General features: G+C 51.0%; 2 protein-coding genes across 2 annotated transcripts; one reads left to right on the forward strand and one right to left on the reverse strand.

The window, feature by feature from the left end:
* Positions 1–1,251: 1,251 nt before the first annotated feature.
* On the reverse strand, positions 1,252–15,532 carry LOC144931303 (cytochrome P450 7A1-like). The gene is made up of 7 exons (XM_078855108.1): positions 15,424–15,532; positions 6,891–7,131; positions 6,431–6,578; positions 4,767–5,226; positions 3,156–3,277; positions 2,617–2,795; positions 1,252–2,102 (listed from the first exon to the last, which is right to left on the reverse strand). Exons 1-7 carry the CDS (start codon positions 15,495–15,497, stop codon positions 1,788–1,790), a joined length of 1,539 nt encoding a protein of 512 aa, XP_078711234.1. The 5' UTR covers positions 15,498–15,532; the 3' UTR covers positions 1,252–1,787.
* LOC144931391 (olfactory receptor 51I2-like) lies at positions 15,496–24,560 on the forward strand. The gene is made up of 4 exons (XM_078855197.1): positions 15,496–15,662; positions 22,223–22,384; positions 23,255–23,259; positions 23,449–24,560. Exons 1-4 carry the CDS (start codon positions 15,496–15,498, stop codon positions 24,558–24,560), a joined length of 1,446 nt encoding a protein of 481 aa, XP_078711323.1.
* Positions 24,561–26,363: the final 1,803 nt, after the last annotated feature.

Below are 26,363 nucleotides of genomic sequence, written 5' to 3' on the forward strand. Positions count from 1 at the left end.
CGGGGAGACCCATACAGGGGACAGACATAGGGAGACCCACACATGGGGAGAGACACGGGGCGACAGGGAGACCCACACAGGGGACAGACACGGGGGGCAAGGGAGACCCACACACGGGTAGATACACAGGGAGATCCACACAGGTGGAGACGGGAGAGATACGGGGAGACCCAAACAGGAGGAGATAGGGAGACCCAAACAGGGGGAAACACCGACAGGGGAGAGACACGGGGAGGCAGACAAACGCACTCAAGTTGCTTTATTCAAGCGGTTTATTCGAAATCGCAGGTTGACGTTTGCGGCTTATTCGCAGAAGAGATTCAGATTTGAGACGTTAATTTCCACACTTGACGCATTCATCCACACACAATATAACAACCATCGTTCACCACTAAATGGCAGTGACATCAACCCCGGCGCTTGTGCCAGTTTAGGTGCACTTTGAGGCTACGTGAAGTGTATATACACCTATATATTTGGAGTTTGCGTGTCCTCTCTCCCCGTGGTCACGTGGATTTTTCTCCGGATCCTCCGGGTTTTCCTAACATTTAGAATCAACATCATGCGTTTAGAGTATTTGGCTGCTATTCATGTCCACATGATCAGCCACTTCATTGGGCTATCATTTGTGAAAGCCAGGTCACTTCTGAAAAAGAGCAACATAGCTCAGTGGACCTTCCCTGGTAAAATAAGAAAAATGATTTAAATTTAAAAAGAACATCTAAACCCTGCGGGAATGCGCATGAAATCGAGGACCGGGGGGGGGGGAGGGACTCCTGACATTATCCCTTGGAGAGGCATGAGGTGGCCGCTGCTCCCGGGGATTAACAATAATGACAAGAAATAAAATGTAATTCAATTAAAATAAATTACGACGTTTCGAACACAACACAAGTGATCATCCTCAGGTGGAAATGGGGTAAAACACACCAAGGGAACACACGGGGACACCAAACAGAGAACGGTAAACTGCACGGAGGCAAACAACAAGATGGGAGACGAGAACTCAACAAACCTTAGAAACACAATGTGATGCAAAACCAGTCGACCAACAACATAGAAACTACCACGTATTTCAAAAGACTGCTAAATTTCGTGTTCAACTTCTGGGCTGAACATACCAACGCAGACAGAGTGAACATATACGAGGTACAAGGTAGCAGAGATACATACAGAGAAGAACACACGGGGAAAGATGCTTAAATTTTCTTTAGTTACATTTTATTTTATTTCTACATACGTGACTTCACCGAAGAAACCAATGAGTACAGTAATTTCAGCAGTCACGAAAGCTTCAATCCTATGTTAATGACAAACTCACTTCGGGTTCTGTTTGGGTACATTCTCTCCCCCCGCTTCCCTAACCTTCCCCACCCATAAAATACCGATCGTTGCCCCCTATGTGAGTAGGGCAGTGAGCCCAGCAAACTTTCCCGGTCCCTACTCCGAGGTCACGTGGCCCCAGGTTTGTCGTTCGCGAAGGCTTCTCTACTCCCCCTTCAACGTTGCTCGTGCTCTGTATTGGGTTCTTGTTTAATACTTTTGTTTGAATATATTATGTTAATGATCTAATGTATTTTTTTTATCGAATCATTCGTGCAAATCGCTTCCGAAAATGCATTAGGATTTGTAATGCGTGCAGATTGCCAGCAATTTCCCAATCTCGCGGTCCTATTCTAGGATGTTTGGCCAACTCCTTCGATATTCGCTCTCTTATCACAACCCTAGCTCTGCCTGGACTAAACGACAACACGATAGGGGGATTTTCTGTACCCTGGCCGCAGGCTTTACAGACCGGGCAAGACTTGGCCCTTGAACCTGTAGCGGAACTTGACGTCGTGCATGGGGGGCAAGATGCCCAAGCCGGCACGAGCGTTGTTTAAGGGAGGAGGTGCGACCCCGGGGTCCAAGAGCTCTAGGTCGTAGTTCCACAGCAGCATGGTGACCACCAGCTTAATCTCGTTTATGGCGAAAAACCGTCCGGGACACAAGCTCTTCCCCATGCCGAACGGCATGAGGTATGGGGAGAGCCGGCGACCGTTCTGGGTGAACGTGGTCTTCTCCTTGAGGTTCTCGCCCAGGAAACGGTCAAACTTGAACTCCTAGGGTGCATGGGTGGGGTGGCCAAAATTCAGACCTTTTAGACATCATTATTTGTACGATAGATTTAGGTGCATAAACTCTCCAAAGCTATTATGGACCATGGCAGCACCACATCATTGCTGGGGCGGATAGACTTTGGGCGTGACGTGTCCCATCGCATCACAGCCGTTAATGCTTTTTCGACTGAAAAAACGTGGCAGTGCTTCGTGCACTGCTCTATGATCCCGGCGGTCTGAGTTTTATTTCCAACCGCGAGTGGCGAGTGACATTAGAATCTTGGGCCCCTCCGCCACGCATTCCCTTCACCGTCCCTCACTGGCCGGCGTGGTGAAGTACGGTCAAATAAGTCCCATGACCTTCACACAGCAGTGGATTGACAAAGCAAGTAAGTTATCTAACCGTAATTGCCGCAGGGTTTACACATGATGGCCAGATGGGCAGTTGACCAGTTTGTAAACGGACGCTGCACGCTGACAGGATAGGATAAGTGTGGAGGGAGGGAGGGAGGCTCACCGTGGGGTCCGGGTAGATGCTCAGGTCAAAGTGCATCATCTTTGGGTAGAGCGCCACCATGTCACCCTTGCGCACGAGCACACTGCACCCCGAGTCCAGTTTCAGCGTCACGTCCTCCTTGGTCTGGCGGACGATCATGGAGGCGCTGGAGAGGCGCAGGGCTTCGTTGACTATGCTGTCTGTCGAGAGGGAGGGGGACGGACGAGGTATGACACAGAGCTGGCCTCTGCAGAATCAACTCCCGATTACCTGCAACTCGCCATGACCCATGCGTGCACTGTGCAGCTTGCATGGTAACCGCGCTCACCCGCGCCCTGTGCGCGCACACTGGCTCTATGTTCGTGTCGGTCGATGCAAAGGTTCAGGTAAGGCCCAAGATGTGACATGAATAAATAAATGTGATAATCCATAGGCAAGTGATGTTACATAAAACACCATTTTTGGGGCAGTGACCTGGCCCAACGGTCGACCAATGGCCACTTGCCGCGGAGGTTCACGGTTCGAATCCGGCAGGCTGCCCTGGTGCGGAGAGCACTCACGGAGGACGGTCATCTTGTTGAGCTGCTCCCTCGTGATGATGAAGGCCTTGCCGTGCACCCGAGCCTCGTGGCCCAGCAGCTCCTCTAGCTGAGCGCGCACTGCCTTCAGTGCGGGCGCGCTCCTGCACGACACGCGGACACAACCGCACGCACAACGCTTACCACACAAAGGCAAATATCCCCCGTGTAGCCTGAACAGACTGTTGGGGCAATTGCTGTTAGCGAGCAACAATAAAGGTCGACGCTGCACACGAGGCGGTGGGTGGCTAGCACCATGCCCGGCCGCCTTTTTCTGCCCAGTTGCGATGTTTCCACATCGCACCACGTACTTATTTGAGGCTGAGTTGACCTCGGGGAGACCCAGGACGGGTTCAGATAATCGTCACTGATGTTGGCCGTGAGCAGGAATTGAACTCGGGTCTCCGGGTTCGTAGCACAGTGCAGCGCTAACCGCTACACTACGACACCGGCCGCACACACGCACAGATCAGCGCGGAGCAGCATTGGCCCTCCCTGAGGCTCCAGCGCCGACCCCGATGGTCCTTCCTGGCAAAGCAACCCCAAAGCGAACTAACTTCCTAGCGGCTCATCCCAGTAAAGCCCACAAAAAGAGCTCCTGTCCTAGGGGTTCCTGCTGACAGAGCCCCCCCAGGTGAACTCCCTTCCTAGGGGTTGGATGACGTGAGTCCGTGAATGGTCGATGAACCCAATCTGGTCGCGAAAGAACCAGCTGTTGCACGAGGCCATTGACAGAGGAGTTGGGAATTCTTGCTTTGTAGACCTCTCTCCTCTCTGCATCGGTGGTTCTCCTCTGCTTTAGTCGCCTCCATGACCCTTGGAAGAGCAGATTGATCTCCACCGGGAGAAGTGTTTGCACGCAGGGGTCGGCGTGGCCTCGTCTCACCAAAGGTTGCAGACCCGTTGGCTACCTTCACCTGGTTTTGTCCACTAGGCAAGACGGTGTACTGCAGTGTGGCCTCTGCCACAGCTGACATCTGGGAACCGGGAGCGACCAAAGATGGCAAACCACTGGGAGAGCGCTACTGTTCCACTTTCAGGAGGCATGACCCCTACCCGACACACCCCATACTTACCCTCCGTCTGTGATACACGGGATACCGCATCAGCGCTAAATAGAAATCGCCTATTACAGAGCTGACCACCGCGGCGTGTCGGGGGGGATCACGGGATCTGTCATCTTGCCCCCCCCCCCCGCCCCCGCACCCCCCATGTCACCATGGGTTACAGGTGTCCTGCTGTACGCATCCCGACCCCAGACACCATTGCATGGCTTCTCTCATCTCCACAGAGGAACTATTCAATCAGCTGCCTTTCAAATGCTATGCTCGAGAAGAAAATAAATATGCAAAAAAAAACTCCACATCGTTGTTGTTTTTTTACACATCCCATGAGCCACATGACCTACAGGGAGTGCCTAATTTTAGCAGCGTTGGCTCAACACAAGCAAAACTCTGGACTGGTTTATAAATGCAGTGGCTCATCATCAAAATCTGGTTTGACGGATATGCGAAGGAGATTTTACTGTCTCATTATTCAATTTGTACAAAAGAAGAAGATTCGTTCGAAAATTAAACCAATTCCAAATGTTACCGGAGCAAGTAGAAGAGAGTCCAGAAGGTTGCCGGCAAAGAGTTGGCTTGGGAGGCCCACATCATGATGAAGTGCGTGCGAGCCTTGTCCAGTTTCCCCAGCAGGGGCGAGCCCTCAAACAGATTCGCCCTCTGCACGATGAGAGCCGCCGGTTCCACCATCGTGCCGGGCGCCACCTTCCCGAGCGCCGTCTCCAGCGCCTCGCGCCCTCGCCTCGCCGCGGGCATCATCCACAGCGGCACGCCGGCCACCAGGAGGGGGAAGGCTCGGTCGAAGTCGTTGAAGCTCTTGAGCAGCTCGGCGAGCAAGGACTCGGCGTCGAACATATTTCGGCCGAAAACGGTCTCGACGCTGGCTCGGAACATGGTGCGCCTGCAGAACTCGTTCAGACCCTCCTCCTGCCAGCCGTAGCCGCCAGCACCGCCGGCACCGCGAGCGCCAGCATCCCTCACAGCACGACCTGGGGGTCGGCGTAGAGACGAATGTCAGCACTGGTACGGGCCACTAGTGATAGGTGAGACCGGGTGGAACACGCCATGGGTACAAATATAATTTAACTGAAATCTTCACACTCGTTAGATATTATATTCTGTGTGCGTAGCCAACCGTGGCTAATCGGAGGTTCTCGCAGCAGCAGCAGTAGCAGCAATATGGTTCAGGCGCGAGATGCCAGCGTCGAGGTCTGCTGCTGGCCACGATGAGAGGGCTTCAGGAGAGAGTTCGTGTCGTTTTGCGGATCCTCCTCCATTAATGGAGTGCATACCACAGTGGATTTACTACGTGGTCCATAGTTCAGGTTGGATCACCACAATCACACTCTTGTGGCTTGTTTTGAATCTATATCTATGTATCTCTATGCATCTCTGTGTATCTCTATGGGTCTCTATGGGTTTGCTATACGATCCAAAGTTTGAGTTGCATGGCCACAATTGCACTCTTGTTTTAATTGCATGTATCTCTATGTAGCTCTGTGAGTCTCTATGGGTCTCTACGTGTCTCTATTGGTTTACTATATGGCCCACAGCTTTGGGTTGCATGGCTAAAATCGTACTACTAGTGGCTTGTCTTTATTATGACAAATACTAATGGTGCAGTTTCGCTTGGTGTACTGTGGGGATTTTGAAGGCAGTGCCTGGTTCGCCGTATCGTACTGCGACACGCTCGGGCGCTTGAGGACAGCGTCAGGGAAGGAGAACGAACGACGTCCAGCAACAGTGGAAAAGTGCGCAGGGTGGCGTGGAGCGGTGCTCCCTTAGAATTCCGACCGCGACTGCCGAGACCAGGAAAGGTTTGGAGAACACGCCTGCTCCGTTTAGACATCGCACCGACCGTGAATAAACGTTACGTGGGCTTCGGCAGGACACGTAGCCGGAAGGGATGACGGTCGGCGGTCGAGACCAACAACGGAACGGCAGCCAAAGGAGGAGAAATACGCACGCTGAGTTGGAGCGATGAAATCGGCTCGCGTGCGGGCGCTAGACAGATTGTGACGTGGTGAGAGACGGCGGCGGCTTAGGGAGGCCTTCATCCAGCAGTGGACCGAGCATGTTTTTTTGCAAATATGACGCCTTTATGGACACCCTACAGAATATCCTCTTGATCTGAAAGATTGGCGGCCTCGTCACAAGGCACCTCCACCAGCACTCCGCCAAGCCCCTCCGTACCTGCCACGAGGTAGTTGTGCAGGTTTCCCAGCATGCTCTCGGTGAGCAAATGCAGCTCGGTCCCAGTCAGAGTCTTCCCGAAGATGTCGTGGATCTCCTCGATCGTGACGTTGTAGCGAGGGTCAAAGAAGTCCACGATGCCGAACACCTACTTGCCAAGGCCACGGCACAACGGAGGGCAAGGCTCGCATCGACATTAAAAAAATGCATACACAGGTGGTGTGTGGAGTTGTGTGTGGTACACAGGTGGTGTGTGGAGTTGTGTGTGGTAAATAGGCGGTGTGTGGAGTTGTGTGTGGTACACAGGCGGTGTGTGGAGTTGTGTGGTACGGAGGTGTTGACCGTGAGCGGTAATCGAACTGGGGAAGCCCGGTTCGTAATGCAGCGCGCTAACCGTTATACTACCGCTCCCCACACACAGCACACAGACACGCGGACGCGCGGTGTAAAGTGTGCTCACAGTCCTGGCGATTTTCTGACCAAACTTCTCGAAGTCCAAGGCGCGATCGTTGCGCAGGAGGGTGCCGTAGGAGAAGGGGTCGCAGATGAAGGTGGTGTAGGAGCCCGCGATGAGGCACGTGAACACCTCGCCGTACCGCGCCTGCTGCTCGCGCAGGAACGCCAGCGGCTGGGCTCCGAAGCGCAGAGCCGAGCCTAGGTACGGGACCCAGTTGCGCACGAGCGGGGCCTCCTCCGCACGCCTGGGGACACAAAGGCAAAAGCTCCATCCCGGGTAGCCTTTGCCAATATATTTGGTGGGGCAGGGGGGGGCGGCCGCTTAGCGAGCACCCAAGGAGAAGGCCGGCCTACGGTGCACTCGGATGACTTGGGGGTGAGTGGTGCGGTTAAACCCACGCCCGGCCGCCTTTGTCTCCCCGGTGGAAATGTGTACACATTGCATCAGGTACTCATTTAAGGCCGAGTCGACCTCGGGGAGGCCCAGGGACCGCTTTGGATATTCGTCGCTGATGTTGGCCATGAGCCCGAATCAAACTCAGGATTCATCTCCGGATTCGTGGGATCTTTGTGCACGTAGTGTCATCTCGCTTATCTTTCCCTCGCCATATCTCTCTCTCGCGACCCATACTGTATTATTATTCCACGTTGATGTTTAAGTCAGATCGCGTGAGAAAAATGTGTGTGGTAAAACCTCTTCCACCTGGCACAACCAATTCGCGAAGTTGACTGGAGGACATTTTCCGATTTCTGGCAGCTGCTTGATGATGCTGGCTGTAGCTCCCGGCGAGAGGTCCGAACCCAATTGATAAACACGCGCGGATCACTCTCCAATCGCGCGATTACAGGTGCGGCCATCTGGAACGCTCTTCCTTCTGATATTAGGAAGCCACTTGAGCTATGCATTGTTAAATAATCTCAGTTGAAAACTAATTTCTTAAGAACTGCTTTTTATGTTGAGTTTGTTGTCCTTCCCCCGCACCTCCGATTAGCATGGTTGGCTACGTAAGGTGCAAAATAAGTTCGACATGCGTACATACTTACACACTTTATATTTAAATAAATGACTGTCACCCATAGCGTATTTATAGAAATTGTATTTAAAACACGTCAAACAGTGAACTGCACTGTCAAATATAACGATAATAAAATAATCTTCCATATAAATAAAGACCTCAATCTCTATGTCTCAAAAAACCTGTAGGGTACTTCCCGACAAGGTAGAAAGCAGAAATGTGGTACACATCTCGCTTTTAGTACACAAACAACAACAGGACAAATATGAAAAAGATTTTTCTTTTAAGGCCCAAATCTCGATACTAAGTGCCCCCTAAAACATGTTTGATCGTGGTTTTATCCAGATACCGTTCGAAATAGTGTGGGTTTTTTCGATTGATAGAGTGTCAACTGACAAATAAAATTAAGGCGAGAACCATTGTTCTTTCTTTTATTGTTTTTGAGATATTTCGGATTCAAGCGGTTTTGAAAGAAAAAGAATCCGTATTTTATTATGTTCAAATCTTAATTATTCAAAAACTGTAAAAGATAGCATAGCTTGCCCTCATAGACGATTAAGTTAAAAACTATTTGTTGAGAATAGGTTTTCCCCTTTTTTCTGGTAACAAAACAGGTGTTCAGATGTTAAAACACCAAACTGAAACATTTTACAAGGAATCATGTCTGCATTAACCACAATACTTGTGGTCAGAATGCAAGCAAAAAAACATACTCTGATAATATATGCATTGTCTTTGAAACTGATTGGTCCACACCAGAGACAGCTTTTTTTTGAGCCTAGTCTCAAACGGTATTAGACCAGAGGACGCCAAAAGGCGTTTTGTTGCCAGAAAAAAGGGGAAAACCTATTCTGAAATTTTGATTCTTTGTAATAAAAAAGAACGAAATATTTAAATCAGGTGGTTTCCGATGGTTACGTTTTTAAATAAAAGACGTTGAATCAAGTCAACAATTTTTGTGTTTTTTTGCGGAAAAATACAAATGTTTGAAGTCGTTGTCAGTGTCTGTAGATACAAATTATAAAAAAGCATCAATTTAATTATTATATTTATTTCAAACTTTTGCCTGGCGAAGACAGGCTTTATGAACTAATTTAAAAATAAACACATACACCAGTCAACTGCACTGTCAACAGAGGAAACACATCTCATTCATTTCTGAGCCTTTACTAAATGCACTTCCTGGGAATTGTCAACCAGAAGTGAGTGAAGCTGACTGAACAAACCACACGTGAACCACACTTTGCAACCTCCGACATTTTTCTTTTTCAAAGTGAACCTTGCAAATGAAGGGCCACTCGTTGCAATGGCGAGCGCGTCCTCTCCCTACGTTCACTCGGAGGAAATTATTTGCTGAATATGACGATTAGCACTTTCGTGCAGTAATTGGAAAATCGTGCTTGACGCCTGGCACTGATGTAGTCACGTAATGTCACCTCATCCTTTGTAGGCGGGCATTTTCCTACTTTGTAAAATGTAAGCACATGCACCATGAATTAAACTTTGCAATGGTGGAACAATATCATGTCAGTATAGGCAATGCATGCATGTTGGCAGTTGCGTGGGTTTGTTTGTATGTATGTGCGTGTATTTTAAGGCTGCGTTGGCTGGGTCATGTAGCCCGCATGCCCAGCCACCGCATGCCGAAACAGCTTTTGTTCGGCCGGATCGAGGGGGCTAAATGGGCGCGGCACGGGCTAGAGAAGAGACGGAGTGATGTGGTACAGGAGGACGTGGAGCTGAGTGGACTTGCCGATGACTGGTATCAGCGGTGTCAAGATCGGCCTCTGTGGAGGAGGCTCGTGAAGGACGCTACTGGGCAGTTGGAGGCAGTCGCCCTCCAACAACAACGGAGGGCGGAGGAGCGACGCTCACAACAACGAGCGGAGCGCCGGGTGGCTAAAGCACAGCATGTTGGCACAGTAGGGGGCATAGATGGTGCATCAGCCAGTCATCTCGGTCATCTCAGTCAGTCGACCCGTGGAACCTGGGTCTGCCCCGTGACCTCCTGCCAGCGGGCGTTCGACACTTCACGTGGCCTCAAGGTGCACATGGCCTGGCACAATCGTCGCGATTCCGCCACTTAGTGGCGAATTGCGGTTGTTGTTGTTGTTGTATTCCCGCTCATGGACAACACCAGTGACGATTTTCTGAACCGGTATTGGGCCTCCCCTAGGTCGACTCAGTCTCAAATGCGTATCTGGTGCGATGTGTAAAAATCGCCACTGGGGAGACAAAGGCGGCCAGGCATGGTGTTGGCCACCCACCCCCTCATGTGCCGTACTCGCTAATAGCATTTTCCCCAACAGTCTTTAAAGGCTATACGGAGGATCTTTGTATTTTCGTAGAAGTTACGTATGTAGAAACATGAATGATGTCACTACTGTGCTGAGACACTACCAGGTGATGACGGGTACTGCAGGTGGAGAGCGCCACGGTGTCACTGAGGTCGCGTCAGGCCGTGACACTGCGTGAACCCGATAGGGCACGTGACCGGACGAAGGGGGGCCAGGGGACCTCAGATGGGGGCGCTGTAGTCACGTGGTAAGGGACCTGGACCTTCCCGAAGGTTCGGGAAGGGGGCGTGGCCGAGGGCGGAGCCGGCCACGCCACAGCCGTTATAAGCCTCATTGTGCGAGAGAGCAAAACTCAGCCAAAATCCCCCTAAACTCAGCCAAAAGCCCCCTTCATATCTGCATCTCTAGTTTCTCCCCCCCCCCCGGCATTTCCTTGCTCGTTTCCTTATCCCTCTAGCAGCGCTCCACTCCCCCTACCCCACACCTCCTTCTCTATCTCTCCTCCCTGGCTCCTCCCCCGTTTCTTACCTGTATAGCCTCTTGTTACAGCAGCTCTTTTGCCCACTTAAGCAACTGTTTCTTGCTGTGGTTGTCCCACCTGTTGACGGACGCTTGTGTTGCGCCCGAAACGTCGTGATTTATTATTTTATTTCTATAATTATTTCTATCATTTTTATTATTTATTATTTATTTTTACCTACGTGGCTTTACCGAAAAAACCTAAGAGAATGAAGACGCAATCTACGGTCATCAAGTCTCTGATCTCCGCTCGAGGACCAGGCAGCCTGTTAGCCTGTCCTGGTCCCGTTATGTAGTTATCCCTCCAAGTGTTAGTTAAATTAGGAACGGTGGTCACCACCTTATATAGTTGTTCGAGTTGTCTGTTGCGTTGTTTAATAAAGTGTTGCCTCCAAGTTTAAGTGTGCACCTCAATTGAACCCATTACACATACAATAGAGGTAATGGATGGGTGTGATGGTATGCATCTGCAGTGTACGGCACTCCCATCTTCATTGGCCGTTGTGCAATTTAAAGGAACGCAACCCCGCGTTAAACGAGGACTTGCTGTATCATAAAGATAAACTATACGTACAGATGTACACGTATGTAAGTATATATGTTGAACGTATACAGGGTGCTTAAAAAACGTTAACACTTATATGGGACTATCGTTTTTAATGGAAAAAAGAACGGATAACACACTGTAACATGATAACAAATGTATGCTAATAGCTTCAACAAGTCAAAGAGTCTCCATTTGTTCGCCATCATTGTCAACACATCCCTGGAATCTTCTCCAGGTGGTCTCCAGAGCCCGGAGGCACATTTCTTCTGGTATTGTTGCAAATTCTCGGAAGTGTTAAACTAAAATTTAAGCACCCACCCTGTACATATGTGGTGGTCATGATTGACACACACGCGCCACAACCAGGGGGAGGGGTAGGAACCGGTCCGGACCAGTCGGGCCAACGGCGGTTGGAACCCCTCTAAGGGGAGGGGGCTGGCAGGAGCTACGATCCCCCAGAACCCCGCCCCTCAGGGAGAAAGAGTATATAAGGCGGGTCCCTGAGAGCGCGAGTCAGTCCGTCTCAAGCCGAAGCCAGAAGCCGCCTGAAGAAGAAGAAGACCCTGGACCCCAAGCTGCTGACGTCCTTCTAAGGGCCGGGGCTCAGTGCGGTGCCAGTGGTCGTGGGGTTAGGACCCTGAGGTTCCCTCGGCCTGATGCCCTTGTGAGGGCCAGGTCCGGACGGGCCAGTGGTCAGGGACCCACTGGGCCAGCGGTGGGTCAGCCTCCCCTAGGTTTAATTAGCCGGAGGGCTGAAGTAGGGAGAGTTGTAGGTATGATAGCCCGGAGGCTGTATCTCCCCAGGTTGTGGGTGAAAGGGGCCATTACCCCTTTGTGTTAGGGATTAGTGTAACTGTTTGGTGAAATAAAGCGTGTTGCCTCTACGAAGACTCCGTCTCCCTCCAAGAACATTGCACATATGCAGAGATCATTCACTGCCAGGAGGCCGTGAGGCTGATGGGATGTGTTGAGAGACACAGGTGTTTGAAGGAAGACAAACAGCTGGGCAATGGACGTTGCTGTTCTGCTGCCCTCTGCTGCCCACCCTGTATGCTGAACTTATTTCGCAACCGCACGTAGCCGACCCGTGCTAATCGAGGCGTGCGGCGCGCGCCTGTGGTTCCGTCCGGTGGGTCGCCCGTCCTAGCGTGGTTCGCCTCAGCCCTGGTGAGATTGGTCGCCGTGGCACGACAGAAAATTGAGTCCGCGAAATTTCGGGATCTGGCATGGCGTAAGCAAAAGAAAACCTGCGCTCCGAGATTCATACAATATATATCACGTGGACACTGTCTTGAGATGGAACGTCGGGGTTTGGTGACAGCTAGTCGAGAATGCCTTGGATACGATCACGAGATCGACCCAACAAGTTCCTGGTTCTGGTTTCAGATGAACGGGCAGGCAGTCGTCATCCTTTGGGTTGTGGAAACTGGCTCAGTGTGCATGGGGCCTGATAAGTCGCGCCCGGCTGGCAGGAAGCACCACGACCACCACCCAACGTGCGGATAGAGATCTGCTGAACTCAGGGCTACGGCGGTGGTGGCGTTTCCACTTTGAGGTCAGGAGTCACCGGGCACAGAGCCCTTTCAAGTATGAAAAATAATAAGAATCGGTATTGCACCCTTTCTGCCAAAATAAAACAGGTGTTAAGATGTTCAAAACGCCAATCGATACCCATTCTGGTGAGTGGTGTCTGGTGAGTGGTGAGTGTCTGGTGAGTGGTAGGTGAGTGGTGAGTATCTGGTGAGTGGTGAGTGTCTAGTGAGTGGTGAGTGTCTGGTGAGTGGTGAGTGGTGAGTGTCTGATGAGTGGTGAGTGTCTGGTGAGTGGTGAGTGTCTGGTGAGTGGTAAGTGTCTGGTGAGTGGTGAGTGTCTGGTGAGTGGTGAGTGTCTGGTGAGCGGTGAGTGTCTGGTGAGCGGTGAGTGGTGAGTGTCTGGTGAATGGTCAGTGTCTGGTGAGTGGTGAGTGGTGAGTGAGTGGTGAGTGGTGAGTGAGTGGTGAGTGTCTGGTGAGTGGTGAGCGGTGAGTGTCTGGTGAGTGGTGAGTGGTGAGTATCTGGTGAGTGGTGAGTGCCTGGTGAGTGGTGAGTGTCTGGTGAGTGGTGAGCGGTGAATGGTGAGTGTCTGGTGAGTGGTGAATGTCTGGTGAGTGGTGAGTGAGTGGTGAGTATTGTCTGGTGAGTGGTGAGTGTCTGGTGAGTGGTGAGTGTCTGGTGAGTGGTGGGTTGTGAGTGGTGTCTGGTGAGTGGTGAGTGGTCCCTGTAGCAATGGGGAAGCAGCGTTGACCCGATGCGAAGTCAATGCCCGCCTGGTCACATCCAGCCACCGGAGCCCTCCCCGTGCCACGAAACGAGGCACGATCCCCCTAGGCAGCACGGACCCCCCCCCATCCACACCCTCCCCTCTGGTTGGAAAACGAGCCCGTGAAAGCGCACATCACAGAACTGCTGCTGAGAAGCATTGAAGAGGGACAGCCCCCCCCACACCCCTCCACGCCAGGTGGGCAAACCGCTCAGATCGATAGCTGGAAGCAAACGGTGATGTGTACGCGGGAGAGGGGGGGGGCTTTAGCCAGTGGCGGTCACCAGCGGTGGACATCAACAACTCATCACTGCCAGCAAGGGGGCTTCGAACCCAGGCCTCAGAATATTTCGTCAACGCCGCTGCCCGCAAAAACCACAGCCCACAGCCAGTTCGCGCAGCGTGTTGCAATGGGCTCTGTGTATTTCGGGAACACTCCCCGAGGTACGGTTTTAGACGATTTAGATTAGAACTGTATTGTTACCTACACTTAGCGGATTTTAAGACGCCCTTAATTCACTTTTTGTATTGTAAAGCAAAGGTTGCCGAGGGGGGTGCATCTGATATCCGCTAACCGTATGTGCGTCTCTGTGTGTGTGACCACCAGCCCTCCTGTGGAAGGAGGCTCGTGAAGGACGCTGCTGCGACTGGGCAGTAGGAGGCAGTCGCCCTCCAACAACAACGGAGGGCAGAGGAGCGACGCTCACAACAGCGAGCGGAGGGCTGGGTGGATAAAACACAGCAAGTTGGCACAGTAGGGGGCACAGGTGGTGCATCGGCCACTCATCTCAGTCGACCCATGGCACCTGCTGGGTCAGCCCCGTGACCTCCTGCCAGCGGGCGTTCGACACTTCACGTGGCCTTAAAGTGCACATAGCCTGGCACAAGCCCCGTGGGGACATCACTGCTACTTAGCTGCGAAAGGCGGTTGTTGCCCCATGTCACCTCAAATGACATGGGGCACACGGTGTATGTGTGTATTGCATTTGTTAACACAGTTGCTCCTCAACACAAGAAATCAAGGGGCCCAAAAACGTGAAGCGGTCAGCAACGAACCAGCACTCCCTGTCAACGTCGTAATGCATCGTAAAGAGCGCGACTTGAGCTGAGTTGACAGGGTTCACGCGAGAGGGCGGAGCGGGATTGGATTCGGCAGTGAGTGTCAAACAGGATGCCGTTGTATTCAAATACATTCTTATTATTTACGAGTTCATAATATCTGTCTTCGCCAGGCAAAAGTTTAAAAATATATATAAAAATTAACCTGATATGAATTTTTACAATTTGTATCTCCAGACACTAACAATTACTCCAAACGCTTGTATTTTTCCGCAAAAAACACAAATTGTTGAAACCGCTCAATTTAAAGATTCCGTTCTCTTTTTTAAATTAGAAATTAATTAACTTAATACCCTGGGGGAATCTCTCAGTTTACCTTCAAATTATTCACATTTGAACATCATAAAATGCGGATTTGCTTTCGTTCAAACCCGCTAGAATATCTAAAAAACAATAACAGATAGAACAATGGTTCTGGCTTATTCTGCTTGCCGTTTAACGCTCAAACGAAAAGACTCGCAATCTTATACTTTTAACGAGTTCTGAATTACTTCACGCACAAACATGTTTATGGGGCACTTAAAATCGAGATTTGGGGACCTTATAATAAAAAATCTGATTTTCCCCGTTTGTGTTATAAAAGCTACCCATGTACCAAATTTCAGCTTTCTACCTTGTCGGGAAGTACCCGAGAGGGTGTTTGAGACATACAGATTCAGGTCTTTACTAATATAGATAATAATTATAATTAATTTTCAAATTTTGCCTTGCCAGTGTGTTGGAGGGGGAACCGCTTCTTACCGGCGCCGACCTCCGAAAAGCCACGCAGTGAAGAGCAGAGCCAGAAAGAGGCTGCAGGCCACTAGCAGAGCCATGCTGGGAGACAGCGACACGGCGAGCGCTGCAGTGAGGGCGAACGGCAAGAATGCCGTTGCCTTCACTGCGACCGACACCCCAGGGGCCTCGCTCCGCCCCGAACGCACCCGGTCCCGCCTCCCGCTGGCGGGTGGCCGACTCCCACGCGCCGTGGAGCCGCTTGGGTGCGGGTGATCGTTCTATGGGCGGATCCGAGAGACGTTGGCGACCGACAAGAACTCGGCGGAGGACGTTCATCAAGCAGCGGATTGATCACGTCCGGGATTGTTCATATCACCAGAAATACTCGTAGGTCAAATGTTCAATAATTTCACTTTAATGCAGACGTTAAATGTGTCCCAGCAGTCCCCAAACACCCGCGCTTGTCCGTGGTTGGAGGAGACGCATTTCCTCGAGGGAGACGGAGCCGCTGCAGCCCCTCCCGACATCGCTGCGGGGCCATGCTCCGAGCTAAAGGGGCCCTGTATGTACGTCCCGTATGTTGAACTTCTTGAGCACCGTACATAAGTCAACCGTGCTCATCGGAGGTGCGTTGGTTCTCAAAAGTAAAAAAAAAATGTGCAATGTTAATAAATACATAGGTTTAATGAAACAATTGAATTTGTGATTTCGATTATTTACCTTCTAAAAAAATCTGGCCACGTCTCGCACCCCCACAAAGGGCATCTCGCACCTCTAGGGGTTGCGTGCACCCCAGGTTAAAAACCACTGCTTTAAGGTGGTATGTACCATGGGCGGACGGCTGCATGCATTCCTTGGACTGAGAGGCCTCGCGTGACGCTTCTTGTGTACAGGTGTAATGGGTTCCGGAGACACTTGTAGAGGTAACTTCTTTATTACAATCCAACACTCCAACAGTCCTGATACTCTGTTACAGCCTAGGTACACAGCCTGGCTACGCTCTGGAATTCGCCCTCACAAGGACGTAGAGCCGGGAGTTCCAGAGTCCCACCACTGGCCCTCACATCGTCCCAGGGTCCTGAGATGACTGGTCTTGGGTCTTGGATCTTGAGCTACAACTGGCCCCGATCGTCCAGGGAGCTGCCCTTTTATGCCTCGTCTCCAACGAGGGGTGGGGTTGTGTGCGCCCCCAGATATCCCACAGAGCACACACAGACCCCCCCGTTGGTGGCGCCAAGGGGCTTAAGCGTCTGGGTTGCCTGGGAACCTAGCGCCTGGCGCCAAGGGGCTTAAGCGTCTGGGTTGCCTGGGAACCTAGCGCCTGGCGCCAAGGGGCTTAAGCGTCTGGGTTGCCTAGGGTCCCAGAGCCCCCAGCGGCCCCTCCCCTCTTATGTCACTACACAGGTTTGGAGTTGGGAGTTTGAGAGTCAAAGGGAAGCGTCCCTTGAAGAAGCCCGTTGAGGCTTCTTCAAGAAACGTGGGTCCATCACTGTGTGCGTTGCCGACTCTCGGGTCCACCGGCGAACTTATCTTTAGAACAATAAAATGTGCAGCCACCAAACTGGACGCAAGCTCTACAGTTGGGAAGTTGCCACACGTGGGAATAATTTAGATCAGTGCTCGGCAAGCCGAATGCGGCTCTTTAAGGACTTCAGAGCAGCTCTTGAAATTCGAAAAAAATGCCTCTTCTTGTTATTTTGGTTTCCGACCCCTGACCAAGGATGTCCAGTTCATTATGGAAGCCCAGTTTACCATGGAAGTCCAGTTCACAATGGAAGTCCAGTTAACCATGGAAGTCCAGTTTACCATGGAAGTCCAGTTCACAATAGAAGTCCAGTTCACAATGGAAGTCCAGTTTACTATGGAAGTCCAGTTCACAATGGAAGTCCAGTTTACTATGGAAGTCTAGTTAACCATAGAAGTCCAATTCACAATGGAAGTACAGTTCACAATGGAAGTCCAGTTCACAATGGGAGTCCAGTTCACAATGGAAGCCCAGTTTACCATGGAAGTCCAGTTTACCATGGAAGTCCAGTTAACCATGGAAGTCCAGTTCACAATGGAAGTCCAGTTCACAATGGAAGTCTAGTTAACTATGGAAGTCCAGTTAACAATGGAAGTCCAGTTTACCATGGGAGTCCAGTTTATAATGCAAGTCCAGTTTACCATGGAAGTCCAGTTCACAATGGAAGCCCAGTTTACCATGGAAGTCCAGTTTACCATGGAAGTCCAGTTAACCATGGAAGTCCAGTTCACAATGGAAGTCCAGTTCACAATGGAAGTCTAGTTAACTATGGAAGTCCAGTTAACAATGGAAGTCCAGTTTACCATGGGAGTCCAGTTTATAATGCAAGTCCAGTTTACCATGGAAGTCCAGTTCACAATGGAAGTCCAGTTTACCATGGGAGTCCAGTTTACCATGGAAGTTCAGTTTACCATGGAAGTCCAGTTTACAATGGAAGTCCAGTTCACAATGGAAGTCCAGTTTACCATGGAAGTCCAGTTAACTATAGAAGTCCAATCTTGATTTGAAGCTTTCGTGACTACCGAAAGAACCAAAAAGTATGGATTCCTGCAAAGTCATGTAGATAGAAAATGAATGGATCACGACGTTTCGATTGCAACACAAGCGACCGTCTTCAGGTGAGAGAGAGGAAGCTACTGAAACAAGGTCTTATATAGGCCTGAGATGGGTGCAGCCTCAGTGTAAGAGAGCTGGGCTAGAGATGGTCTGCCTGAGGCTGTGGAAGTGGCTATTGTATTGTGAGAGATTAGCGTGTCAATGCACGAGCTTAGTATGTCGCAGACGCATTTCCTCGAGGAAGACGGAGCCGCTGCAGCCCCTCCCGACATCGCTGCGGGGTCATGCTCCGGGCTAAAGGGGCCCTGTATGTACGTCCCGTATGTTGAACTTCTTGAGCACCGTACGTAAGCCAACCGTGCTCATCGGAGGTGCAAGGGGAAGGACAACAAAACAAAGAAAGGCAGCCCTGCTGAATGCGCATCTCACGGTCTCAGTTTAGGACAGTGGTTCCTCTCCTTTACCGCAGCATTGTACCCCTTTGGTTCTCAAAAGTGAAAAAAATGTGCAATGTTAATAAATACATAGGTTTAATGAAACAATAGAATTAGTGTTTTCGATTATTTCCCTTCTAAAAAAATCTGGCCACGTCTCGCACCCCCACAAAGGGCATCTCGCACCTCTAGGGGGTGCGTGCACCCCAGGTTAAGAACCACTGCTTTAATGTGTTATGTACCATGGGCGGACGGCTGCATGCATTCCTTGGACTGAGAGGCCTCGCGTGACGCTTCTTGTGTACAGGTTTGGAGTTGGGAGTTTGAGAGTCAAAGGGAAGCGTCCCTTGAAGAAGCCCGTAGAGGCTTCTTCAAGAAACGTGGGTCCATCACTGTGTGTGTGGCCGACTCTCGGGTCCACCGGCGAACTTATCTTTAGAACAATGAAATGTGCAGCCACCAAACTGAACGCAAGCTCTACGGTTGGGAAGTTGCCACACGTGGGAATAATTTAGATCAGTGCTCGGCAAGCCGAATGCGGCTCTTTAAGGACTTCAGTGCAGCTCTTGAAATTCGAAAAAAATGCCTCTTCTTGTTATTTTGGTTTCCGACCCCTGACCAAGGAAGTTCAGTTCACTTCGGAAGTCCAGTTTATAATGGAAGTCTAGTTCATTATGGAAGCCCAGTTTACCATGGAAGTCCAGTTTACCATGGAAGTCCAGTTAACTATGGAAGTCCAGTTAACCATGGAAGTCCAGTTCACAATGGAAGTCCAGTTAGCTATGGACGTCCAGTTCACAATGGAAGTCCAGTTTACCATGAAAGTCCAGTTCACAATGGAAGTCCAATCTTGATTTGAAGCTTTCGTGACTGCAGGAATCCATACACTTTGGTTCTTTCGGTAAAGTCACGTAGATAGAAAATTAATGGATCACGACGTTTCGATCGCAACACAAACGACCGTCTTTAGGTGAGAGAGATTGAAACAATGTCTTATATAGGCCTGAGATGGGTGCAGCCTCAGGGTAAGAGAGCGGGGCTAGATATGGTCTGCCTGAGGTTGTGGAAGTGGCTATTGTATCGTGAGAGATTAGCATTTCAATGCGCGAGCTTAGTATGCCGCAGCATCGGTGATTTGCCTAGTATGTCGCAGCATCGGTGACTGAGCGAGAAGGACATCCTTCCCGTCAATACAACGCTGATTCTCTGAGTTGCATTATTAGGTTGGATATCTTTGTATTGATAAACATGACCATAGTCAGGGACTCTGAAAGCACGAAGAACAAACCAAAGCCCAAGCCTATTGATGATATCATAGGCTTTGACCAGGTCAATAAAGCAGAGATGTAGGTCATGTTGGAATTCCCTACACCTCTGCTGTAGCAGCCAGACAGAAAATATGGCATCTGTGGACAGCCCTGGCTTGAAACCACATTGGGGTCCACAAGCCTCACCTTGCCAGGACCTTTCCCATGAGGGGAAAGCCGACTGGCATCAGCTGTTCCTGCCAGGGCATTGCTCATTCACCACAGTCAGGAATCGAAGCCAAGAAACTTATTGCCATGAGGCTCGAGTGTTATCACTGCACCGCCCAATGACAACTGATAAGGGCAAACCAATGTACGTTCAGCCCCCGGATGAGTTAACTTGACAGGCATTGTTCACTTGCCAGAACGTAAACAAAGGGCGCCTGTGAGGAACGCGTCTCTGGCATGCTCCGTCCCAAAAGCGGCAGTCGTTGTGTTCGGGGTCAAAGAACAGTCGGGGGAGCTGATAAATTGATCCCGGGTCGCTCTGAAAACATGACAGGGCGCTGGCGATATTGCTTGCGCGGCTTCATAAAGGAAGACGAATGCTCCTGGACGTTTTACCGCTCGCTCAAAACAATTATTGAATTTTGCAACCAGACTCGTGCCAATGAAGTGCGTGGCCACGTGCACGCATTACCGTGGAACGCAGGTCAGTCAATATTACCCATATTTGAATTAAAACTGAAATCAACAAGAAATATATCTTTGTCGCATGTTCTCGATTTGCGTAATAATGTATAGTTTGCAGCTCCTTGTGAATCCACTGCTGGATGAGGGCCTACCCATGCCGTAAGGGTCGTGGGGCTTATTTGACCATACTTCACCGCGCTGGCCAGTGCGGGTTGAAGAGGGGTACCAGAGCCGGATTAAGGTTCATGTAGGCCCCTATCCACGTATTTCGTAGGCCTTCAGTGACAACTTCAGTGATAACGCCTTGTTTTCCCAAACACTACTCTCTATTGAGAATGAAATCGTGCGAAAAACACCATTTGAAAGTGTTATTGCTAATATTGCAATAAAAAAATATCGAAAAATTCATCTCCGGTGTTAATTTCTCTCACCATATGAAAAAAACGATTGGCATGACTTTGCCTCTTAGTATATACACTGTGCCTATTTTTGCTACGTAAATATACGTATTTATTTAAGAAGATGTCTTAATTACATTTTCTATCAAAATAAAACAATATGGTTAAACATTTTAGCAGGCCCTAGGCACAGTGCCAACTGTACCTACTGTGCCAATTTGATTATACGGCCCTGGGGGGCATCCAGGATCGGTTCAGATGTCACTCATCACTGATGTCAGCCGTGCCCGTCAATTAAACTTAGGTGGCCAGATTAACACATTGGGGGCTAAAGCACCCTTCCCGGTCGTTTTGCTGAAATAGCGTTTCTAGAATATTGTTTCGGGGCAGAAATCTGTGAAAGCGATTACGCCGCAACGATTATCCCGTGTAGCCCGAGAGCTTCAATCAACAGCCGCGAGCAGACGGCGCGATGCGAACGTCGAGCGGCAGCAAGGTAACACCGCCGCTCGTGTTTTCACTGCGCGGTGATTACAGCCGCCCGTGGCCGCGCGTGGCTTTGCTTAGCACGCGCGCGCTGTTTGCACTGCCCGGTGATTAACATTTTCCAGCCGCGGCCGAGTGAATTGCACCGATCGCTCTCTCTGTCATCTCTCGCTACGACGCTGCTCTTCCGGCACCGCGCGCGCTCAACGCTGCCACCACCGACGACGAGGATCGTCGCGCGCAAAAAGGCCGGGAGCGTCCACGTAGCTCTGTCCAACAGCAGCCTCGCATGCGCGCGTCGGTGAACGTCGAGTAGGGGGGTGTGGGAGGGTGGGGGGCAGAGTGAGGGGGGACTCCACCCCGAACTGGGGGGTGCGGGGATGGGAGGTGGGGGGGGTTCGAGAGGGGTGGCTCTGGGTACTCTATAAAATAATCACAACCTCGTGGTGCGTAAGAGGGAAGCCGCGTGAAATGCCGCTTCTTCATCTTTTGCGTGGCGGATGTAGATTCGGAGCAACGGCTGCGATTTCACATTCAGGTGGTCAGCCAGATAACCGCGTCAGGAGTAGCGCAGAATTGTATCATCATCGCTGTGATGTCTCCCTTCATATTTCGGTATTTGTGGATCGGGAAATTGCGTCGTTACACGCTTTTGGGTCTGTTTTGGATGACCACAGTCGCACGCTGCTACTGGAGAGTTTTTAGTTTCCCATCGACTACTGCCATGGTTTGTGCAGCGGATGCGGTTTAGGGTGGACCACGAACTTCGTGGAAGATCAAACCCCAGGGATCTTCTGCGTCGGCTCTTTCACAAGGTGGTGTTTGTTTGTGAGTTCATGAGAACTCCATTCCGCTCTCCAGGCCTCATCTGGGGCTGAACTCGCATTGATTGAATGTCAAAGCTCGTGGGGTCCAAAAGGGGCTTCGCGCCGTGACTTCAAGCGATGGCGAGGGACGTGGAGTGCTGATCGAACGTCCCCCAAGAACGCTGCAAATCCAGAAACGTGTCCCCAACTCCGCTGGCGGCGTGGCGCCGTGCGGCTCCGTGAATGCGAAGCTGCGCAGCAGAGATGATGGTGGTGGTGGCCTCACAACTTGCCCGGCTCCCATCGGCTCCGACCTCATCAGAGTCAAGTCCCTGCACCAGTAAACAGCCCCAGCTGCACCAGCTCACCGCGTGGGAGGCTGCGTGCATCCCTCTCCGCTGTTCTCTCTCCTCTGTGCGTCTCTCGACTCTCTGCGTATATCTCTGGTCTTTGTGTGTGTCTATTCCGTGCGTGTGTGTGTATATGTGGTGTATGTGTGATGTGCGTCAGTGCAGCGGTTTGCGCGCTGCGCTCCGGCAAACACCAGCGATGATTATAATCATCTGAAACGGCCATGGGCCTCCCCTAAGTCGACTCAGCCTTTAAATGAGTACCTAGCATGGTGTGGAAACATCACCACTGGGGAGGCAAAGGCAGCCGGGTGTGGTGTCGGCCACCCACCCCCTCGTGTGCCGTGCCGGCCTTCATTGGGTACTCGCGAAGAGCACTTGCTCCAATAGTCTGTTCAGGCTATACGGGAGATCTTTGTCTTTGTGTGTTTGAAGTGTGAGTAGCGTGCATGTATGTGGCTGACTCAGACTAATATTGGTCGGTGTCTCAGTGCCATTGCTGTGTCTCGCCTTTAGCTTGCTGTGTCTGCGTGTGTGTCTATATCAATGTCTCTGAACACCTCGTGGTGTCTAACAATGGGTCTTAAAGTTGTTGTCTTCTGTATGTCAGCCTGCAGTTGACCAGACAGTTAAATTATTCGTTGGACAAAAAATGTAACGTCTTCTGCGTATGTCGCCACTTCATTCAACAATGTTCCAGAAAACTACAGCTGCTGCTACCTCATTGTTTTAATTACCTGTGCAAACACCCATTACGAGGCCATCTTAACACATAGAGAGGACCGCAGAGCTTGGGAAATTGTCGGTAGTGACAGCTTACCGGCTGACCACTGCCTTTCCGCTTGTCTGTGGCTCCTCAGCGATTGTGAGATGCAGTTTTGCATGAACACCGATGGCAATGCTCTTTATACAACCCAACATTATTATTACTTTCGCAACATTTACATGCAAAGCGGAATAAACAACGACGAGTGTGATTAAAGATACCTTGCATAAATGACCAAGCCGTAACGATCGGGTGTGATCAGTGTCGTCTTCTCTTCTGCATCGCCAGATGCAGACGCTCGTGTCGGCACGTGGGCTCTCATGGCCGCTACCAACATCTCCAACCTCGTTTCTCACGACGATTCGAACCTCATCACCATCACGGGACTTCTGAGAAACCCGCCGAGCACCAGGCCGCTGGTCTTCGCCGTCGTCCTCCTCATCTACATCGTGGTGCTGGCGGGCAACGTCCTCCTCTGCCTCATCATTAGCCGCGAGAAGCGGCTCCACAGGCCAATGTACATTCTGCTCGCCGGCCTGGCCCTCAGCGACATCGCGGGCAGCACCGCCACGCTGCCCCGGATCATGACCGACCTCGCGGCGAGCAACCGCATCACGCTCGCCGAGTGCGTGGCGCAGATGCTGGCCGTCCACTTGTACCGCGCGCTCGACTGCTATATCTTGTCCGCCATGGCCCTCGATCGCTACGCCGCCATCTGCCACCCGCTGCGCTACCCGGCCCTGGTGACCAATGCCCGCACGGCCGCAGTCTTGGCGGCCGTGGCCACAGCATCGGCCGCCATCGTGTCAGTCATTCTGGGCCTGATGCTCGCCCTCAAGTTCGACGGCTGCGCCAAGCCCAAGGTGCTGCCGGGGGCCTATTGCGACGTCATGTCGCTGGTGAACATCGCCTGCAGTGACGGCGTCGCGAGCAACGCGTACGGCGTGGCTGTGGCGGTGGCCACCGTGGGCACGTCGCTGGCCGTCGTCGCGTTCTCATACGCGCGCATCCTGTACGAGTGCGGCTTCGGGTCGGAGCGCCGGGACCTCCTGGCGAGCAGGGGGCACGTCAAGGCGAGGAGGACCTGCGTCTCGCACATCCTCGCGCTGACCGTATTCTACGCACCGCTGCTCTTCGTCATCACGTACAACCGCATCGACAAGTATGTGGTGCTCCCAGACAACGTGCGCTCGGGGCTCAGCTGCCTCTTTTACGTGGCCCCCCCGGCTCTCAATCCCATCATCTATGGACTGCGCTCAGGCGAGATCAGAAGGACAGCCAAGCGCCTGTTTTCTCTCAAGCCCTTCTCCGCCTCCTCCGTGAGCCCCCTACCCACCCTGCCGAACCCACCTCCTCCTCCTCGCTCTCTAACGCGCGAGCTCTCGCGACCAGTGTTGTGATCCCACGTTGATGTTTAGGTCATTGTGAGTGAAATGTGTATCGTTAAACCCTCCTCCACCCGACACAGCCAATTCATTAAGTTGACTGGAAGACATTTTCTAGTTTTTGGCAGCTGCCTGATGATGTTGGCTGTAGCTACCGGTGAGAGGTCCACACTCAGTTGGTAAAAGTGCGCTGAGCGCTCTCCAACAACACGGGTGGTAGTGCTGCCGAAGCAGCAATCAATTGGCCATGTTTGTTCATCACGTGACAACTTTATTAATTGGCTGTGTCGGGTGCAGGAGGGCTTACGACACAACATTTTACTTACACCACCTGACCCAAAAATCGCGTACGAATCGGAGATATTGATGGTCAAGACCCGGCACGAGTTGAATCTATCAACCTCTACGGGGGACTTTTCTCAAAACTGCAAATATTGGAGAGACTCCGCATTGAACGCGGGAAACTCACATCTCCCTTGGTGCTCCGCAATAGATGCTGGAACTCAAAAGATAATAACCAAACAGTAAACACATCGCATTATATCACATGGCGTGAAACAATACCACACACGAAGCTCGTGAATTATTGTTAAAAGAGAGATGACAGCATCGTAGTAGTGAATACAATAGAGTCAGTAGTATCTGTAGAGTGTATAGGAATATATACCTACACACCTTACATACAATAATCAGTAGTATCTGTTGCCATATATAGCTACACACCCTACATACAACATAATCTGAGGTATCTGTAGGCTTTATAGGCATATATACCTACACGCCCTACATACAACGTAATCTGTAGGCTTTGTAGGCATATATACCTACACATCCTACATACAATAGAGTCAGTGGTATCTGTATACATGGGGGGGGGGGGGGGTAGAAGACGACATCAGTGGGGGTGACAGGCGAGGTGCGGAGCGCCGAGAAGCCCTCCACAGGAGCTGGAATAAGGTGGCCACAGCCCGCCGAAATTCTAGTTACAAAAAAGCGATTTTTATTTTTTCTTGCCCCACGTGAAATTTCGGAGTATGAGATCAGCGCAGAGGTGGAATCAGCAGAAAGGAATCTTATCACTTAACCAGGCTGAGATAACGTGCCATGAGGTCACCAAAGTAATTGAAAACAGTAAATTGCCAAAAAACAAATGTTGCTTTGACAGAGTCAAAAACGCTGGGATAAATTTAATGAAAAAGCATTCTCACTTTCGCCACTGTCAAACGCTGATCCAGTTGTGATGTCCCGTGTGGATTATGGAAACAAAATCAGAGATGTAATGAATGAGGGCACCTCCCTTGAATGTAAATGAGACCAGCCGATCCACCCAGTAGAACTCAAGACTACAGTGGCCATTACCAAATCATCCATTCCCAAGGAGCAGCTTGTGGCTCACCGTCGAACAAAGATGGTCACCGCATCGCGCGGCGCTTTCAGATGTGCTCCTGCGACCGTCTGGAACGCTCTTCCTATATTAGGAAGCCACTGGAGCTATGGACCTTTCAATCGTGTAGATTGGAAACTATTTTCTTTCGAACTGCTTTTTGTTTAGTTTGTTGCATTTCCCTCACACCTTCAATTAGCGCGGCTGGCTACGTACGGTGAAAAAGACGCTCAACATACACACAATATTTTATTCAAACCGATACCAAAACTTCCAAAACGCCTGCAACGTCCGAGAAGCAGCACCGTCTCCCAGTGGCGAGTGATCTGTAGGTACGACGCCCTAGCCACCACCGTGGGCACGAGCGTCTAGGTGGAGTACCACGAACACTGTGGAGCACTGATTACACACGCTGTGAGCGTCCGTACACACAG

This window comes from Lampetra fluviatilis, chromosome 4 (assembly GCF_964198595.1).
Source record: "Lampetra fluviatilis chromosome 4, kcLamFluv1.1, whole genome shotgun sequence".
NCBI classification, from domain to species: Eukaryota; Metazoa; Chordata; class Hyperoartia; order Petromyzontiformes; family Petromyzontidae; genus Lampetra; species Lampetra fluviatilis.

What these genes read in the sequence shown, in the direction of transcription:
- LOC144931391 (XM_078855197.1), top strand. Translation starts at nt 15,496, where the DNA reads ATGCTGGGAGACAGCGACACGGCGAGCGCTGCAGTGAGGGCGAACGGC. An exon ending in CGCGCCGTGGAGCCGCTTGG is followed by an intron (nt 15,663 to 22,222) that starts GTGCGGGTGATC and finishes ACGTCCCCCAAG; the next exon opens with AACGCTGCAAATCCAGAAAC.
- LOC144931303 (XM_078855108.1), bottom strand. Translation starts at nt 15,497, where the DNA reads ATGGCTCTGCTAGTGGCCTGCAGCCTCTTTCTGGCTCTGCTCTTCACT. An exon ending in CTTTTCGGAGGTCGGCGCCG is followed by an intron (nt 7,132 to 15,423) that starts GTAAGAAGCGGT and finishes TTGTGTCCCCAG; the next exon opens with GCGTGCGGAGGAGGCCCCGC. An exon ending in GCACAACTACCTCGTGGCAG is followed by an intron (nt 5,227 to 6,430) that starts GTACGGAGGGGC and finishes GCCGACCCCCAG; the next exon opens with GTCGTGCTGTGAGGGATGCT.